This window comes from Haemorhous mexicanus, chromosome 5 (genome assembly GCF_027477595.1).
Source record: "Haemorhous mexicanus isolate bHaeMex1 chromosome 5, bHaeMex1.pri, whole genome shotgun sequence".
Lineage (NCBI taxonomy): Eukaryota > Metazoa > Chordata > Aves > Passeriformes > Fringillidae > Haemorhous > Haemorhous mexicanus.
In genome coordinates, this window is record NC_082345.1 from 42,253,675 (window position 1) to 42,274,546 (window position 20,872).

At 39.1% G+C, this 20,872-nt stretch overlaps 1 protein-coding gene across 3 annotated transcripts in view; it reads left to right on the forward strand.

Moving 5' to 3' along the window:
• The window catches only part of GRIP1 (glutamate receptor interacting protein 1), a 307,820-nt gene that overhangs the window by 185,870 nt on the left and 101,078 nt on the right, over positions 1-20,872 (forward strand). For all 3 annotated transcript variants that reach the window (XM_059846957.1, XM_059846958.1, XM_059846959.1), the window contains exon 2: positions 19,244-19,324. In XM_059846957.1, the coding sequence (XP_059702940.1) occupies positions 19,244-19,324 (81 nt within the window). The remainder of the gene's footprint in view (positions 1-19,243; positions 19,325-20,872) is intronic.

The window sequence follows — 20,872 nt, forward strand, 5'->3', positions numbered from 1 at the left end:
AAAAATGTCCTCTATCTGCCATGCTTTCCTCTCAAACAAATAATGTGTTTCCTCTGTAATTTCCCATTTCAGGAGCTCTTGCATGCCGTGGTGGGAGAGGTGCCAGTTAGCGCTCTGTGTGCTTTCCTGCTGCAGGCAAGGGCAGTGCGGCCAAACAAGGGCAGGATGGCCTAGAGACAGCTCTGGGAGACACAGCCCTTGGCTGGCAGAGCTGAGGGTAACCCGACTAGATACACAGCTGCAAAGGTAAACAGGGCAAGGGAGAACGAGAGAAACATAGGTTGCAGGCTGTGCTGCTGCTGGCCCTGTAGTGCTCAGGGAGGTGACGGCAGCGGGGCTGGGTGTGCTCTGAGCATGCAAGGGCCCCAGTGCAGGGAGTCAGGCTGTGCACTGCAGCCTATGGAGCTGTCCAAGGGCAGGAGTGCAGAACAAGCTGGATCTTTTCAAAAGCATGCTCTTTCCTCCTGGATCTCAGTTAACTTTGGGTCTGGCAACTTCCATGCGCTCAGGAACAGTGAGTTCAGAATCACAGAGCCATTTAGGTTGGAAAGGACCTCTAAGATCCTCGAGTCCAAATGTTAGCTCAGCACCGCCAAGTTCTCCACTAAATCATGTCCCTAAGTGCCATATCTAAATGTCTTTTAAGTACCTCCAGTGATGGTGACTCAATCACTTCTCAGGAAGCCTGTTCCAATGCTTGACAGCCCTTTCCATAAAGAAATTTTTCCTGATGTCTAATCTAAACCTCCCCTGGCACAACCTGAGGCCATTTCCTCTTGTCTAATCACTTTTTTGCATCAGAGAATGCAATTGTAGTTAATTTGTTTGTTTTCATTTAAAAAAAAATTCTCCTTTTTATACTACTCCTTGCCTGATGTATTACAATTGTAAAAAATTTAAATCTGTAGTGACAGTGTTTTGGAGTGGGGGGATAGGGTTTGAGTTGTGTAGATGGCTGCACAAGGAAAACATTGATAGGAAGCCCAATAAAGAGAGAAGAGACTGTCAGTGAGTAGCTTCAGGCTTTCTTGTTTTGTTTCATTTGGTGGTTTTTGATGTTATTGTTCCAAATAAACCTCAGATCTCTTTTTCATTTAAGCATGGAAATATTTGTTTAGACCCTGGTGTCAAAGCAAGCAGAAGCTTTAAACTTAAGAGTTTTGTAAAAAGGTAATAGGGAAAATAGGAAATTGATTTTACTGCCACAAATAATCTTCTGGCATCTTCACTTTTGCATTTTTCCTCAAATCAAGGATAGAATGATCTGAGGAATTAAGTCTTCTTGTCTGAAGACAGTGCAATCATGTTTCTTCTGCTTTGCCTCCCAAACTCTTGGTCCCACATTCAGATGACTTTGGCTCAGATCCTTCCCCAGTTGTAGATCCAATGAGCAGCACCAGGTATAGTGCTCAGTATGATGCTCATGGCCTCTCCTAGCAAGGTCACATCAGCAGAGAGCTGAGAGGTTTGTGGTATGTTGTTTTGTTGTCAAAGGTGAGCTCTGTTGGTCAAGTTTCTAAATTTGTAGCCACCTTGCACACTGATGCACGCACCAGCTCACTGCATCTGTGTTCAGGCTGGACTCACTTCCTGGGAAGGTTGTAGTGGACAAAATGATGGTGGATAGCCCACTTACAGGATGTGATAATACAGATCTACAAATACAGTCCTTGTTAGAATCATGCAAGTCATTAAGACTGGAAAAGGCTGTTAAGATTATTGAGTCTAGCCCTTAGCCCAGCACCACCTTTTTTACCACAAAACCATGTCCCCAAGTGCCACATCCACACCTTTTGAACATTTATTGTTCATACTTGAAAATAAAGTAGCTTTAGTTCTAGGCTAGATCAGTGTACAAATTTTTCAAAAGCATAAAGGACACTCTGCATGACCAGAGGTGGCAATATCCTGTTGAACCTTACTTTACAGAAATTTGATTTTATGGCTTTGTTGGTCTAGAGTGAATAGTGGTCAGCATGGTTAGCTAGGGAACAGTGTTCAAAACTGGCTGAGAGAGCAGAGCAGTCTCCCTCCCTCCTTCATGCTTTCATTCCTAGGGAGAGATGGTAGTTAGACACCAAAGGTGAAGGCAGGCTAATGAGGAGAATATTTGAGGATACCAGGGAGAAGTCAGAGCTATAGGTATCACTGGTAATATTAGCATCCCATTTTTTCCCTCCTTTAAGTGTTTTAGCAGCAGAAATCATCTGCTTTCAGCTTGTCAACTTGCTGCTGCAACCTTGAAAATGTCTGCCAGTTTTAGTGAATGTTTCAGATGTCTGTAATAGAAAGTGTGCCTGCAGTGGGTCTGGGGAGGATATTGTCACCTGCTATGGTGGAAGAACAGTGCTGCTGGGTGGCATTTACAATTCTGGTCCCAGTCAGCCATGAACCTGATCTCTTGCAAGGGTTTATGTGGCTGCACACATTGAAAAAACCCCGTAATCTCCTTTTAGCATCAAACTTAGTAGTCCAGGTGAAACTTGGGTCACTACATAGCTGTGCTTTGTTCTGCATGGGCTCAGTTCAAAATCTCTCTCCTGTTTGAAACTTGTCTGAGAGGACACATATAATTGCCTGCAGGATCATTTCTCCTTCTTGCTGACTGCTTCCAGCAGCCGTGTGTGACAGCAGGGAAATGCCCCATGACAAGTGGAGCTAGGCCAGTGCTGGCCATCAGGCCATGGTGAATTGAACCTAGATTAACAGAATGTTTTCTTGCAAGAGCTGGAAATGATCATAAAGTGCACTTCATGAAGATCTCTCCTTAAGATTTAGTTTGTCCAGAGTAGCTTTCTCTTGTTAAGTTCTTGATAAACTCAAATTACTTGATAAATAGTAGATAATATCAAACGTGATTTATATTTTCCAGAAACAAATTTGTTTTCCTTGCGCAATGTTCTTGAAGAAATAAGAGAATAATTGTGGTTTCGTAAAACTCTAATGACAGGTCAGATGATACTTTATTTGGGGGGCATTTCTGATGTCAACTAAACTGAAGATGTATTTTATGTAGGGTCTTTATTGCTTCATTTTTAAGTGTAGTGTCTCATAAATTGAATCAACTGTATAGTCCTTGTCTAGGGAAAAAAAAAGTGGATTTTAAGTGTGAGAATAGGTCTGTAGACTTTTTAATAATTTAAATGCCTTGGCTTCGTGCTTATTTGGCTTTTCTGCTAGTATTGATACCACTATTTTCTGATTTTAGCCAGTTCATATAGAATGTCTTACAGGCAAATTTCAAAACCCACAAATCTTACTGTTCACTGAGGTGGTAATGACTGTTTTCTGTTTATGTATGATCTCCCTGAATTTATGTTGTAATGCTAAAGGTGATCTTTGGCAGAATCTGGTAGCAAGAACTTGGGAGAAGCAGCTGTTGTATTTAAAATTAGCACATAAAATATCATTAAAATAATGATAGAGGTTCACAGAGTTGCATTCTAAGTGCTAATCATCCTATCTTGTGGATGAGTTGACTGCTGTGCCTTACTCCACGGTGCTTCATGGGTTTGGATGATTGGCCTAAATTATTCTATAAAAGGCTGATAAAAATAGGAGCACATATATGCATAATGTGTGACATCTGCCTAATTTCTGCCTGCTGAACCCATCAACTAAATTAACATTTTCTTCTCCATCCTTGATCTTTGCCAGTGTCACTGTTAGGTGTAAATTACTGTCCTCTCTGGGTTGTCATGAGGATTTTCAGTGTACAGGCTTGAACTTGGAGGGGAAGAAAAAATTTCGATGGACTGGTGATATTCTAAGTTGTATGGGGAGCTAGCAAATTACCAGGGCTGGAGTTACTGTTTGGCAAGCTAAAATGTCAACATGAAGAAATGACGATTCACAAAGATTGTCCAGGAGAGCAGTAATTATAATCATGATCCAGAGTGGCTTTTCTCTGTTCATTTAAGCAGGTTTTCATAAGGGAACTGGGTCAGTCAAATCAGCACCCATACCTTTACAAATCCACACTACTCCTTTATCACTTACCTGCTCACATAAAAATCATTGTTTCTGTTCAGTGGAAAAGACTAAAATTTGTGTGTGACTGGAGTTTAGTTGCAAATAATGCATGAATGGTTGTGAAGTCTTTTAATGCTAATTAGTGAATTGAAGCAAAATTAAGGTAATAAAGCTGGGTTTTTTTAAATGGAAAGCCACTGTAGTGGTGATGTTCATAGATTAGTGTCTGTATGCACGAATGGACTGCAGCCTCTTCTCTTTCAGCACTTTGATGCACTTTAATAAACTTCTGTCTATTTTCAAGTGTGTAAGAGCACACAAAAAATCTGTGAAGAAAGGGATGGTAGCCCACACATCTGGGAATTTCAGAATGGATTGTGTCTTTATAAAAAAAAGCTGGACAATCTTTTATAGCCTTTTTATATCAAAGTGCTGTTATTCTGAAATTGCTATTGTTTTGTATTGTAAATCACTGTGTTAGAAACATTTATTTTTATGAGCTTTATGAAAATAAATGTTACAATATTTTTTTAAAGAGACTAAAATGATGAATGTGTGACTTCCAATATCCAGTTTTTTATTCTTACATAGAAATTGTGTATCAGACTTGCAGACAGCCATGCTCACTGCAGTTTGCCAGGGTATTCAGCAGGAAGCTGATACAGTAGTGGCCTGTTTTTTTATAGCTGCAATTAGGAATGTGATATTGAGTGCCATATTTTAGAAGTGCTTGTAGAAATGATGGTGTATGGATTTGTGATGGATGTTTGCTTTCTTTTCCTTACATTATGAAACATAATACAATATCACCACTCACAAAAATGTATTATTGTGCATTTTATGTAAATGTACATGTCTTGACTTTCTCAATGCACTTAGAGAGCAAAAAGCCATGCATGTGCCTGAATAGCTGCAAAACCAGAGCAGGAGAGCATCCCAAATCAAAACAGCATCCAGCCTGTGTTCAAAAACTGGTCTGCTACCTTTAAAATCCCACTGCCTTTTCATTTAAAGCACTGCTTTAATAGGAGCAAATCCACCCTTAAACTGACATACTTTTTCAGAGCAGGGTCTTAAGGAAAATTATTGCTTTTACTATTGCTGTAGTAGCCAGTCTGACTAAACTGAAGATATCCTGGCAATATTCATGAAAGAGTAATCCTTTTGTGTTTAACTTATTTATTTTAACTTCTGATTTAATTTGAATAAATCCATTAGAAAAGGATAATAGGAACATTTTATTCTTTATCATATTCTTTATTGAAAAGAACATCTTGAAATAACTTATATTGTTGTATGTAACATTACACATATATGGATCTTGGCATGAACTAGGGGAATAGGCATTCTTTGATCTCTGTTGTAATTTTATTCAACTTCTAATTAACTTTTTACATGCAAGTCTCAATAGACTTTCATACTGGAAGCAATGGGAGCACTTCTGAGGTTAATGCAGTCCCTTAAAAAATCATGCTAGAGAAAAAAATGTGTACAGCAGTGGTGGCTAAATAAATAATTTCTCTGCCAAGACCCTATGTTCACTTTGTTTTATCTTTGTCATTGACTTCTATATTTTTATTTCATCCATATAATGGCAGCAGTAGCACTATCATTTTATGTGTGCTTCTCTGCTAAGCAGAATATTAAAGAAATTATCTGAACCAAAAATTCTGCATGGTTGCAAAAGTATTAAGGGTTTTGCTTCCTGAACTTCATAGCTTGTTTTCAGTTCCCACTCAGGTTCCTTGAGCTGGTGATGGTGACAGAGCATAAATACAGCTCTCACTATCTCCCTTGTTCATTTGTGGCTCACTGGGAGAAATATTAGCCTAGAGCAGAGGGGGCAGTTTGGGAAGGGAAGCAGCAGTGTATTAGTTTCTGCTATATCACACCAGTGATACTGGTGTCTTGGGTGTTTCATGCCAAATCAACTTGTCCAGTGGATTCTCCATTGGCCTTTTGCTATTAGGAGTAGGAACTCAAAGTTGAGGACTTTTAACATCTGTGTGATTTCAAACCAGGCTACTTCACTTGTACTGTGTAGTTAGCAAAGGAAATATAACTTGTCAGAGGAGTTTGGTAGGCAATCAAGAAGGAATTGAAAAGTGGGATTAGTCTCTTCCCATTCATCCTCTCGCATACTGTTACTTCCTTTCCTCTGCAATCCAACATAGTTTGGTTTTGCTCTTCTCTCCCTCTTCCTTACTTGACACACAGCATCCTATTCATTGCATATGTTTATTTTCTGTTCTGCTTTCTGTCAGACCTCATCTCGTTTTTGATTCTTTCTATTCTGTATACACTGTTAAAATGTACTTACCGTTCAAAGTGAAGAAGGGACTTAAAGAAGCAGGCAGAAGGAATGCTGCTGTGGAACATGCAAAATACAGCTTTGTTCAGCATCCCTTGCCTCTGGTCTGACCTTACACAGAAATATGAAGCATGGGAGCTGCTTTCACAGAGCTGTTTGGTGGAAGTGTCCTTTGACAGAGAGAAAACAACATTTTTATTATAAACTCTGGGACAGAATGGGTTCAGAAAGCCTAGGGTAAATTCCACCAGCTCAGTTGCCCTACAACTCCCTCAAGGACAAGTCTGCTTGTGTTTGTACTTTACATGGAAATGGCAGGTGACTGGCAGCTTTGAACACCCATAAACCTCATGACAATGAGTTTATTATTATTTATTCTCTTAAGGCAAGAAGACAGGAATAGAAATGGAATTTTTGTGGAGTATGAGACAAGGGGAAAGTGTTAGCAAGATGTTTTATAAGCCTCACAAAGAATAATTTGACTCCGTATTATGCATAGTGAATGGCAGGGTTTTGCTGGTAGACCACTTCAGGTGGGTTTTAATGTGTTTGTTTTCAGGGTGATTGAGGGGAACCCAGGTTATTTTTAAAGTACATCTGCCTTGGCCTCTTCCTCCTCCCACCCCACCCTTCTTTCCCCCTGCCCCCCCCCCCCCCCCCCAAGAATTTGGGACAAAACAGGTTCTATTTATTTGTTTATTGCAAACCCTTGGCGTGGCTTCTCCTTCTATTTGATGCTCATACAGCACGTTCACCACTGATTCTTGTTACCAGCCTGTACTTTCTGTACTCTCCCGTCCTCTCAGCCTGCCCTGCTGATGCTCCCCCACCCCCTTACATACTCATGCCCTCCAACAGAAGTCTCCTCCATGGGTCTGCCTCTCTTGCCCATGCTTTCCTCTCAAGAAATGTACCAGAGAAGCTGAAAGCACATTGAGCTGGCACTGTCCATCAGAGGAGTTAACAGTACTTGTTCCACAGTCGTATCTCCTGTTTGGAAATGTTTTCAGAAGCATTTACATTTTCTAGCCAGCTAAAACCAATGCAAATCCTCGAGCTTCTGTAAAAGCTGAAAGTCGGAATGTGGCTATGGAGGGCAGAAACTTGTTTTGTTCAAGCTCTCTGGGCAGATCATGGTGCTTGTTATCTTTAAGTCTTTATTTTTCTTTGTTTAGAAACTTAGTCATGTTGTACACCTTAAGAACTTGGTTGCAGTAGAGTAAAGGAATAATTTCTTTTTAAGGGCTTTCAAGAGATGTATCACAGTAGTGTGTGATCTTTTAGGGCTTGACAGACAAAGGTTAAAAGCCACTTCCTTAATCAACAATTCTTATGAGTCTCGGTGGCTTGCTTTTGCTGTTCTCACAGTCTAAATGAGTGTGTTCAACTCACCTCTTTGCAGCAAACCACTTGCTTTGTGCAATATGGAAATCATAGCTTGAATTAGTTGCATTTTTAAAAAATACCAGTTATTTCTTGAAATATCTGAAAGATCAAACTTGTGCTGTCACCTGTAAGACATTGTGCCCTGGTTATTGGTACAGATACTGTCTTTTGTGTTTTATTGTTGATTTGGTCAATAAAATTCCAGCTGTGGTTGTATTTCCTGCTTGATAGGGGTGGTGCTGCTGGTTATATGGCTGCTTCCTGGTGTGGTCAATAAGATATTGTTGTTGCCTGGATTGCTAAGCTGCAGCAAGTAATTGAAAGCTTTTTGCTCCTTGCATGCATAGGAATGTTTCTCCCTGCTTTCTCAGTGGCAGTTTACATTTATGTATAATGTATTCTGCACCAGGCTCTCCTTTTAGAGATTTCAGATCATGAAGGAAATAGGAAATAGTGTCCCTGTGAAATAATGATGTGGCCTATTTTTCTTAACTTTCTTTTTTTCAGATGTTTAGTACAGATGCATTCCACAGCCTGAACAGTGTGCAGATGTTAATATATTTAGCACTTCATTGGGTCTGAAGTCTTACACACCATGTCTTAGTAATAGTTATATTCTGCTCTGGCTCCTAAAATCAGCTTGGTTTCCCTCAGTCTTTCATTATAAGAACCTGGACAAGGCACAGGCTAGCCATGATAGAGTGATCTGGACTCTGGCATTCATCATGTTGTTGGTCTGCCAAAACAAGGGCTTATTTGACCTTCATTATATGTCCAGTCTGGAAGGTCTCAGCTTTTGCCTTCAACATCATGCAGAATGAGTCCTTTAGCAGCATCAGGTTGATTTAACTTACTTTAATATGTGATATTTCTTGTTATTTGTGGTTGCTTTCTGTTGTCTATTTTTAAATTATTTTATGAATTTAGTAAATGCATTGTTAAAAATAAATGTCCATGCACACACACACATATTATGATAGATCTGAAATTGCTGGCAATGTGCTGGTAATACACAGAAAGATGTAATAATTTCATCGCTGTTACTGTAGCGTTGGGAGAAAGAAATTTAAATAGAATTTTCACAGTATAAAAAAACCTAAATCCATATTTATTCTTCCAGCAGTTGTGGCTGGCAATAAGTTAATGCTGTTGTTGTTTCTAGGAGATTCAGAGCCAAAGGCATTGTGAAGGTACAGCTGTGAATTCCTGAAAGAGAAGGGATCCTACTTAAAAGGCTTGGGAGATTTGTGCATAGAAAGATTAAAAATTATTTGTCTGCATTCTTGAAGGTTATGGGGCTATAATTTTCCTGTGTGCCATACATTCATTTTTATCTATTTCTTTATTGCTGTATTTTCCACAGGATTGCGAAAAGCTGATCCACACATGGACTAAGTTGCATGTAGGCAAAGATGTGGACAAGGAGATATAATAATTACCATTATAGAGAATTTGAGGAATACTGCAGACAGTGAACTGAACTGCTTGCCCTAAATAAGCTTTGAGATTAAATAGGACCCAGGAGACACTGGCAAATAAAGATTGTTTGACAGGTTAAAAGCCTTGCTGTAAAGAACTACATGCATGGATAGGTGCTGTCTGGAGCACAGAAGGTGGCCTAGGCTTTATGTGAGCTTTAAGACAAATATGTATATATTGTTTTGTCAACTTGACATCTCTTTTCTTGCTATGCATTGTTCCCACTTCTAAAAGCACACAGCAGTATTTTTAGAAGGAATCTTACTCTGCACTGTGTTCAAACCTGTCACATCTTCCAAAAACAATGAAGTTTTGCTGACAAGTGAAGTTAGTCTAAATTATTGCGCAGTTTCTGTGGATATATTGAGTAAACTCTTCCAGGGTAGGGGCTGGAAGTAGGACAGTATTTCACAAGGCCATGAGGAAGGTGCCAGGTTTATGGCCTGACTCTTGAAAGAAGTGCAGTCTGAAAGATCTGTTTTTCACTAAGCCTGAGCCGTGCCAATTTGGACTAATGTGCATCATTTGGACTACAAATAAGAGGGACAATCCCACTGGCATGCCAGTATAAATACACTGGTACTGCTATAATGTTTATGCAGCTCCTAGTGGCAGGTTAGACTTATTCTGTGGATCAAATAAAGCTTGTTAGTGGGATTAAAAAAAACCCAAAAACTATAATGCTGCAAATGTATATGTTACAAAGATGGAAAAGTATGCTTTACTCTTAATGTTGTCCACAGTAGAGTTAAACTTGTGTAAATTCTTGCTTTAAAATTAAATGGGATACTCCACCAAATGAATATCCTAGTCAGTGTGTATGCTGTGCTTTGGTGACAAGATCAGCCAGTGTTTGTGCTAGGTCATGCCCAGTAAGAAGAGCTGGTAGGATCTGAGCCTAAAGCAGTAGGCTCAGTAATCTGTGTGGCTTCTGCAATGAACAGAATACATGAGAGATAGTCTTAATAAGATCTTCTGAAGAGTGGAAGAATGTTATTAGGAATTGTAGAATGACAGTAAAAGCAAGGAAAGAAAATTGCAGACTGGTAGAGGGAATATTTTCCAGGTGTGAGACCTGATGCATCCTGTGGACCAGCTTCCAGAGGAAGGTGATGAAGATGTCATCACCAGAGACTCTTACAGACACAAATAAGGTGAAAAACACATTATATAATTTATTGCAAATAGCACTAGTACAGCACTAGAATTGAGACAAGATAACTAAACTCAAGAAAAAATTACAATTTCTAACTTCTTTTCTTTGAAGATAGTGTGGTGACTTTGCTTATTCCTATTTTCCATGAAGCAAACGAAACACCTGTTTTCTAAACAGTTCAACATATTTTACATATTTTTATGCAACTTGAATTACAGTCTCACTGACTCAGCTATTAATCTAAGCCACTGGCTTCCCCCTGCACACATGCAACTAGCTTCTGCTTTCCCTGGCATGCACTAGAGAAGTTCCTAGTTGACATCCTCTCTTCCCCCAGTCCCTGCCAGCTGCAATGTCAGCAACCTGGGCAGATGTTCCTGATCTGCTTTGTGTTGTGGTCTGCACTCTTCTTCATCTGCACTGAAGATGGTATGTCTCTTCCTCTCTTCTACTTCCTAACTTGCTAGCAGTCAGGCTGTAGGGAAAACCTCTTCTGAGATTGGGCTGAAAGAGCACAGGCACAGCTGATGCACAAAGACGTGGCTGTTAAGATCTGCTGGTACAGTAGAGGTGACATGCAGAACTCAGATGACCACTATCTATTTCTGCTGTTGCATTTTAACCTCAAGTGTAACAACAGATCATAGCACACATTGTGGTACAGTGTAGTACATTCCTTACAGTGGAATGCTGTTGGCCAGGAAGCCAGTTGCCTTTTGTCCAAGGGACAAAGGAGGCACAGTGCTGGGCAGCCACAGCAGTCAGGAGCGTGGTGACGTAGCTTCAGGCATCATCCAGGAGCCACGGGATATGGCTTGGCCCCTTTTCTCCGTATCGGCTACCACTGTCTTCCCAGCCCATCTGGGAATGGGTAGCTGAACCCAGGGTAGAGAATTCAAGATAAGGCTAAAGTAACTGATGCATTTTTAAAGTAAATAGCTATTCATAAAAGTGGTTTTCCATGAAGTGTGTAATTAATGCTCAAATATTCTCGAGGGATGCTGATTTAGCATTTACCAGTGTTAAACTTATTGAATTTATTAATTATTAGAACTCTGTAAAGAAAACCGTTTACAATATATTTTTTTCCCCCAAAAGCTAATGAATGGCACTTTCATACAATGCCAGCATGCAGCAGTACATCAGAGGTACACATGTGCAAGAAGGACAGCAAAAACTTCTTATGGACCAGGGTGTTCAGAATAAAATTGAGGTGTGAATATCTGGAAATGTTTCCTGTCAATAGTATCTGTGTCACTTAGGAATTTCCTTTTAAATGGAAAGGTTTTTAGCCTCATCCTCTAGGATAAGGTTTCCTGCAGAGGTTGTATGTACAGAAAAATCCTGAGACTGTCGCAGAAAAGAAAAGAGTTTACGTCCCCAGTTTCTTCAAGCTTTTTCACGCGCCAGCCTCTTCAGTTTCTGGCTGTTCTGGGTAATCCTCACACATATCACTTATGTGATGCCTGTATTATTTCCATAAACAATAAACAGCAGCTCAAGACAATAAAGTGAAACTCAAGTTGAATTTTAAAATTATGTAACAATTCAGTGATGATTCTGGTTTATGGCATTTGTGCTTAATGCTCAATGCTGTATAAACAAAAAGACATATTTATCTGATTTGAAGTAGTTTGTGGTTGGGGTATTATTTAAATAGGATTACTTCTTTATTAGATAATCCACTGAAGTGAATTTCACCATATGCTAATATCTCTTGAGACACATTTTGAGCTTTCTGCAGATCCTGCATGTTTTAAATGGTCTTGGAAAGTTCTGAATTTTCATGAGCAAAATAGCTTTGAGAGGAGATCAGCATACTTAGTCATTTAGAAAACCAAGCATTTCCATTCAGGTGCCTAAGCACAGGCGTAGGAAATTAACTTTGCAAACTTGGAGGATATTCAGATCATTTTTCAAACAGTCAAGCTTGCTGAGGTATTGTAAATATCACTATGAAATGGATTCACAGTTATGCATAATTACAGTACCCTACTTCTCTTGCTTCTAGATTAAAACTGAGCTGCTACTGTAATAAGTAACCATATAATTCAGAGAAAAAGAGAATTAAATTTACATAAAGTATAATAAAATTGAATAAATTTTCACTTTAGAGAGACAACACAGTTATTCATTGGTAGTATAACTGTTAAAATTAAGTTTCTGAGAAAACCAGAGACATGTCTGCTAAATGTGGAAAAGAAAATTACCAGAGGAGCTATTCTAACTCTTTCTTCTCATAATTTTTTCATGTCACACACACCAACAAATGTTACTTATGGAAGCATATGAAAGCCTATGTTTTCTTAACAAAGACTGCTCTTGAGAGCACTGAGCACACAATTTGATAAGAAAGAATTAAGATTAAATATATCCATATTTGTCCTACTTGGAGCCTAGGCCATTAATAACTACTTTACATGCAATGCTTAAAAAATTTTAGATATAGCTAAGCACTACTTTGAAGAGCAGCGTGGCCATTTCAAAAATCCAGTCTCATTGGAATTGACTGAAGCCACAGCTCTAAAATGAACTTGAAAAATTATTATTCCTCTGTACCAGTAGAAGAAATTAATGCTTTATTTCATGGTTGGAGCTCCCATAACCCATCTGAAAGGGTTAGCATATGGGAAAAGCAAATTGTTGACATTCTGTTGTTTCCTGAATCATATACATTCAAAATCTGTACATTTTGCATCTGGTGAAAAAGGCTAAAATAATTTTGTCTCTTTTTCAACACTTTATAGTCCCCTATGCTCTGACAGCGCTGTAGTGACACTGTAGTAGCCATGAATGTTCCAGGATAGTTTTAGTTTTTCTGTAGACTTCTGTATTATTTAAAAGGAAATCTTACAAAAAATATGCTACTGTCCCAGGAAAAATACATTCTCTGAGATATTTTTTGTTACTTTTGTCAGAATGAGCTAGCAAGACTAAATGATTGTGTAGCTGGGAGTTTGGGTACTCTCTGTGAATGTGAGACTGGGTTTCAAGTCCCTGCTCCTAACAGTGTTTCAGCTTTCTCACAGAAGGGAAGATCTTTAACTGAAAGGTCTGAGTTTAGAAGAGAGTTGCTGCAGTAATGATCCAAAAAGTCTACCAAGACTCTTTGTAAGTCTTCCAACAACTTCAGAGCTTCTATAAACCACAGGCATCAGTGGATACATGTTTATTTTTATCTGTAATAGCTTCTAGCTGCAAGCATTGGAGATAATGAAGAATGCTGTAGCTCGGAATTTACCGTCACTGGTATGATATTGGGCAAAGAAAATATGCTCTTAGATAACGTTGAGCTTTATGCCATTATAAAATTCAAGGGAAGTTTCAGATATAGGAACTACGAGAACCTATTTTGTGCTGTACTGGCAGGATTCATAAAAATTCATTGTTTTTAGTGAAAAATACTCTTTATAAAATTAAGGAGCAACGAATTTCAGTGAATGGAATATTGCAGATCTAGAAATTTGTGAAGTAACAACTGGGACTCTAGAGCTTTTAATTTTTGAGGAACTGAGCTTGGGGATGTTCTTTTAGTTGCAACCAATCCTCTTGACAATTTGTGGTGTTGCCAGTCTCTATGTCTGTATGGGTATGTAATTCTCTAGTTGTCTGAGGGGCATGCTGTCCCAGGTGGTGCAAAAAGCAACACACAAAGTTGGTCTTACTCCTGTCACTGAGACAGCTGAAGGTTAGCCAGCTGAAAATGTAATGTACTTCTTTGAGGAGTCTTGGGACTCTGGTTGGAGATTCTTCACAGTGGGGAACATTTGAGAACACCTCAGATTTCACTTGTTTGGATTGTGAAGACTACTTGGGACCTAAATGGTTAAGCTCTAAAATTATTTAAATTCAGTTTTTCCTTGGCCAAAGAATGGCTTGTTCTGTGGTAAGACATAAGTAAAGCCATCAAAGAATGAAAAATGAAGAACTGAAAGATGGAAACTCTGTTCTCCCTCATAATGCTTTCACATCTACTGTTGAAAAAATTTAGAACAGCTTTCAAGCTCCTAAATATTAGAAAATTCCTGTGTTTGAAATTCCTTATGTACAAATTTGATGCCACATTATTTGCCTGCTCCCTCTAATGCATGTTTTGCAGTAGAAAAGCAGGTACAAATGGTGACATAGAGCTGAGAACAAGCGAAGCATCTTCGCGTTTCCTCTCCACATAGGACAGGCAAAGTGACAGCCACAGAGTTGTTCAGGAGCTGTTCCCAGTGGGGTGGGAAGAAGCTTCCCCTTCGTATGAAACAGGATGTAGCTGTGCTTAGTCACCTTCTGGGGCCACCTGGTGCTGCACAGGATTTGGACACATTTACTGTTTTCAGCAGTTATCCCATGGACGTATGGCAGCAGTGAAGGAAACGTCCTCTAACCCCTTTTGAAGACTTGAAGGAGGGAGTGCCCTTAGCCTTTACCACATCTGTAAACAACATCTTGTGTCAATAGCTTTCACAGCCCCCAAGAGAGACATGAGAATGGCTCAGTGGTCATAAACTGCCTGAAACGTTGAATGTCTAGACTTGACTGTTGAGGAAGTGTCTTTAGGCCTTCCTTTTATTCCCTCTTATGTGCCCCCAGTTGGTATCCTTCAAAGGACATTAAACTAAATACAGCAAATATCTAATGATTTCTTATGGTCATTTTGCTGACACAGTTCCAGGCACTTCAGATATGTGTCTGTACACATTGTCTCATGTATAATCTTCCTGGGGTTACATTACTGTTCTTTCTTACAGTCTCTAGAGACGTTAATCTTGGACAGATGCCCCACACCTGTATATTAAAAGTAATGCAGAATGATATAAATGGGTCACAGCATGGTCCCTAATGCAAAAAATGAATCATTCAGTTACAGGATAGAGATGCCATCAGGTTAAAAATAGGAAGGAAAGTGCAAAAAAAGGTGTTTACCACACAAACAAAAGGCAATAAACCTACAGTAATAGCTGTAAGCAGTAGGAATACTTGCCTGCCCTCTTGATTATTATCTTTGTAGTCTTTAATGATATACAGGGCTTTGAAAGGATGATGTGTAAGCTCCTGTTACTGGTGTTCAGGACTGTTTCATGAGGACAAGTAAAAGGAGAAGACAAAAAAGTAATTTTGCTTTGCTGGTTAAGAATCCAAATAATCTGCAAGGTGTCACCTCTGAGATTATCACTTGTGTTCTGCCAAGAAGGAGTGAATTAACACAGTGTACATCTTTCCCTATTGGACATTTACAACTGTAAGAAACATGCAAAGTATGAATTTGGTGGAAATGACCCCTGTCTCTTTAACAGTGTAAGAGGGTTGGTCTCCTGTAGTCACTGAGTGAGGAGATCTGCTGGCACAGCCGACACCTTTGTATGACCTACTGACTAGCTGAAATTGTTTACTCTGAGTTGTCTGATTTTTTAGCCAGAGGGAATTATGAGAGGAAAAAAAAGCCCGTGGAGTATCAAAAGCAGCTGCACAAGTGGATGGGTGTAACTAAGCTGGTAGGGAATGTGGCCACCAGTGGAGCATTCCTTCAGAAGCAGACAAGAATCCCTGCTGAGTGGCAGGGTTTGCAGCTGTGTGTCCATGTGAAGACATTTCTGCAGCATTTCTGGAGCAATGCAGTTTGGCCTGTGAGTTCCTTATGGACTGTGGCTCACTCCCTGCTGATGATATTTTACTAGTAGGGGTGTAAACAGGTGAGATTTGTCTTTCTGAATCCAGCCTGTTTCTCCCTCTATTTTGTATGTGTGGCGTCTTAAAATATATAACAATTTTTCCTCTTCCTGAGTTGTTATCTCCTGTTTGGAGGGGGAATGCTTCATATCCTTTTGCTCATTTCTTTTTCTGTGTGTTGGCTTGCTGAATTGAGTTTCATCTCCAAGTCTATCATTGCTGGTAATACAAAACTCTCCTACAAATCCACTTAGGCAGTGCTGTCATATTTTTGCATTTTTAAGACCCTCCCTGCTAACTGCAGAGTGGATAAAAGCATCAAGAAATTTTCATTTGATGATAAATTCTTGTGGCTGCTCATGCAACTTTGTTAGTATGTACAAACAGATTTTTTCATTTGGGGCACCATGAATGGTGTGTGACATTTCAGGGCTCTCAGGACTTCCTTGTCTCTCTAGCTTCTTCGGGGTGACATGTATTTCTGCATTTGTCTGATCTTCATTTTGCTTTCCTGTCTCAGTTAAGCATCTCAGTAAGACTCAATAGGAACTCTTTGTACAGTTGATTGTGTTTGTTGTCCTTTGCTTCTTGGAGTCCTTCCTACCTACTTCTAGTGTGATTCTACTGTTAAAAGGGCATTGGAAGAAAATTCTTTCCAGTTCTGAGAACAGCTTACCAGTTCACAAATGTCTCATTGTTCTTTCCCAATAATAATAGGGTATATTTTGCATGTATGGGGTTTCAGAAGTTTATGAAGAAACTTTTTGGGCCCTTTGTTTTGCTACAAGAATCTGTGAGCTGATTAAGAAATGGAATGTAATTTCATGCCTGCAGTACCCACCCCATGTAAGCTTTCAGTTATAGTAGGCATAAATTAAAATCCTAGATTACTCACCTGTGCAGTCGTAGTTACTTTCACATCTGCCAGTTACTATGTAGAAAACATTTTTGCTCAGGCTCCCTAGTAAGTATTTGAATGTGCAGTCCCCTCCCCTCATTGGTGTTGTTAACCGGAAAGATTTGCAGACTTGTCCTATGTTCTGAACTCAGAATCGCCACAGGTACTCTTAGTCCAGTGCAATATTGGGAAAATCTTCCAGTATGAGAGTGGAGATTTACTCATTTAGTCCATGACAAAGATTAAGTGGAAGAAGTCTAGTTGTGGAAATTCTTCTTTCCTTTTTCCTCTCCCTCGGTCTGATGATAATAATTTGCATGTAAGAAGTCTGACTTGGAGAGGACTGTTTTGTTCTGTAAATAGGTAGATTTTTCCTAGGTAGAGCATACAGTCAACTAGAGCCCAGAAGTCATCACTGTCCATCAGTTATAGAGAAATTGTATGCTTCCTGCCCACTTTTTAATTGAAAAATGTGTGTGTCTCACACTATCTGCTGTCACGTTCAGCAACTGCAACTGAGTAGCAATGGATGGGACATGTAAGCCACATGTTCAGTTTCTTTGTCTTCAGCCTTGAGTTCAAGCTCAGTGGTGCTTCTTCTGTGAAAGAAAAAAAGATAAATGCTGCTTCTTTCAGAAGCTTTAGTTCAGTCTGTGTTTTTTTTTTTTTCTTTAATGAGGGGGTGTATATTCTACATATGCAATAATATTAGCTTATCAGCTTACCTCAAATGGAAGGATAAGGCTTTACATATCTTTTTCTTGAATTATGTACCTAGATCCACGTTAATATTTTTTCCATGCTTCTGTTTCCTGTAGCTGGCAGCTTTATTTTCTTGGCGTTTGTACTAGCGTGTAACATAATCAAGCCTGTTAGTCTTCCACTTGTACCACTGCAGTCCTAAAACAATTGCAGTTCATTTTATTGTAGAAAACACAATTATATTGGCTGTTGTGCTATTTTACCAATACATGTTCTTCACTAGTTGCTGTATTTTCAACAAGATTTGTGGCTATAAATAATTATTTTGCCTTTTCCTTTTTTCCCCTTTTAAACTAATTTAAGCTTTTTGTTGTTGCAACTGCCTAGTAGTAGCAGACTTCATTACAGAAGTTCTGGTTCTAAAGGATAACCAGCTCTTTCAGTCACTTCTTTGAGACCTGATTTTAAATTAAATTATGCTGACCAAACCCTTATCTCACTGGTATAAAAACTGACTGCTGTCTTTGATGCAAGTTTCTAAAGGAGTTTGAGACCTTGCCAGATGTAAAGAGTGCAATCAGCAAAGAAGGATTATACTGTCAAGAGTGTCAGCTGAAAAGATGGTCCTCCAGAAAAAGTTTTTATGGTTCTGTTTGATCTGAGGATGCTATTACAGATAATGTAGTCTTTGATTCCTCTACTCATTGATCAGTATTTAAGCATGTATTCATGCACATGCTATAAATGCATCAGTCGTTTGCAATCTGAAGGAAAATATGCAAACAGAAAGATTTGTGACACTTCAAAGTCTTTGAGCACTCAATTAAAGGGAGGGCAAGGCAGAAGCCCTATTTCTTCTAAGTCCTTTCTTTTGATTGAAATGATAAAATGCATATACTATTTCTTCTTTTATTCACATTTCTTTCCTGCACTAATAGCTTGTCCTTTTAAAAGCTACAATAGGGTTGATTTTTTTCCTTATCATCATTCTGCTCTTAAGAGGAATGTAGAAGTGACTCACTTTCTGCCTAATGCTGTCTCTAATTGGTGACTCATCTGCTCGTCCCACCATTAGTGGTCTTTTTTGCACTGAGGTTGATCAGTAGGTGTTCCACATAGCTTCCTATTTAGACACAGACAGGTACAGTGCCGCTCTTGAGGCACAAATGTGGTGGCCTGTTTGGCAACAACTTTCTGATGTTTTCTCCAATCAATTGTTACAAAGGAAAAGGAATCACACACTGACAGATCCTAAATGAAAAGGAGTGCATCTTCCCAGCCTGAATATTCAAAAGCTTCCAGAGCCTTTTACTCCTGAGCAGGGACAGTGCTTCTGTCATTCAAGTCTTTGACACACGAAGCTTCTAAACATGAGAAAAGGGCAATTTCTATCAGTGTGTTAAACATGAAAAAGCCTTTGTATATCAGGCCTGTCATCAATATGTGTTAGCTCCAGTTTGAGTTTTAGCAGATTCTTTTCAGCTCTCCTATTCAGAGCCTTTGTCATCAAGTCTAAACATGACATTGAGCATTGAATCAGCATTTAGAAATACCCATCCTCATCTGGCTCATAGCATCTCTTCTGATCTGCTCTGCTAGCTCATACAGTATCTAGATAAAAAAATGTTGGTTTTAACATTATATTTAACAGTAACTGGAGGTGTTGCTTGTTTCTGTTTAGATGAGAGTCCTTACACAAAATCTGCAAACCAGGCAAAGGCACCTGATGGAGCACTGTCTGTGAGGAGACAGAGTATTCCAGGTAAGACTTGCTTCGCTTTTTGTAACGCCTAACTTGTTTTTGAACAGCAAGGTAATTCTAATCAAAATTCAACTAGTTATAAAAAGCAAATGTATTACAGTTGCCATCAAGCAACTTAATAAGGAAAGTTCCAAGAGAGCTGTAAGAAGTTTCCACAGTTAGGTTGCCTCATGCTTTTACTGTGAAGAGCATCGCCGTATCTGTCTTTCACAGCAGATTTGAGACACTGAGCACAGCCACCTTTTCATCAGAGACTCATATATTTTCAGGCCCTCTGAAATCTCTTCTTTGCTATCTGGTTTTGATAATAGAGGGAGATTGGCTCATATTTTCCACTACTCATCAGCCAGGCTCAGAAGTCTAACAGAGAAACACTCTGACAGAGTTCTTGTCTTCACGTGATTTTCTGCCACGTGCAGAATCTCTTGTCCATCCTTGTCTTCTGTGTCATTGCTTCACACAAAGCTCTGGACCATTAGATCAATGGTTAGTTAAAATAAGTGATCTTTCCACCTGTGTCTCTTTTAATTCCTTCAGACAAGTCTGACATACGTACAAGTTTGACAGACATATTATGCAGCAATCTAAAGGGATTTTCACCTTGAGTAATATTTTAGAGACCTTTTAATGAAAACAAATGAACGCTGACCAAGGTTGCACTCAGGTGGAATTACTGATGTTGCCCTTCTCACCTCAAGCACACTAACCTCTGACTCGAAAGGGAGATGAATTGCAATAGAAATCAGAAGCTCTGAGGTCGTCACCCACCCTCTAATGGTTAATATTGCCTGTGCTAAGTGGCTTTATTATTGAACAAAGACACAGAGAGTTTGTGGATGGGGGATGGAGCTCAGACCTTTGCCACTTCTAGGCTCAGATTTCATCCCAACAGCTATAGAGAGCAACCAAAGCACATTTTGTGGATGCTTTGTGTTTGTGTTTCTATGCATGAGAGAGCAAGCTGCCTTATTTAGTATTGCTTATAATGAACATTCATGTTCATTCTTGAAAACACCATAGTGATTTAAAAATTGTTATTTTTATGGTGGAATCATGAGGATCATAGCCATTGTGAAAAGGCACAAGTACAGCATCCAATGTGCAGTTATTCTTCTAAGAAAATATTTAATTATACAAACATCAACCAGGTCTTTTTTTATCCAAGTCAATATAAGTCGATATTCATCGTTCTTCAGCGTGAATGAAGACGTCTGTAGGGTGCTTTTCAGGTAATGCTGTAGCTCATAGGCAGTAATACTTATGGCCTTGAAAGTATTCAACCTTTTGGGTTTTTTTTGCTGTGATCTTAGTAGTTACCATTAAAATGTTGTTACTGTATTTATAAAACACTTAAGCTAAGCTCTGAGAACAGGCTGAAGTTTGTGGTTTCGCATGACATTTTGAGAACTCCTGACGATTTTCTCTTGTGTTCTTTAAAAAGAAAGTTTGATGAAAATGTACTGGTACAATTTTTCTTCAGAACATCTGATAAGATTAGGAATTTCAGGTGTTGAGTAATAGTCATGGTGACTAATGACCATTTATTTT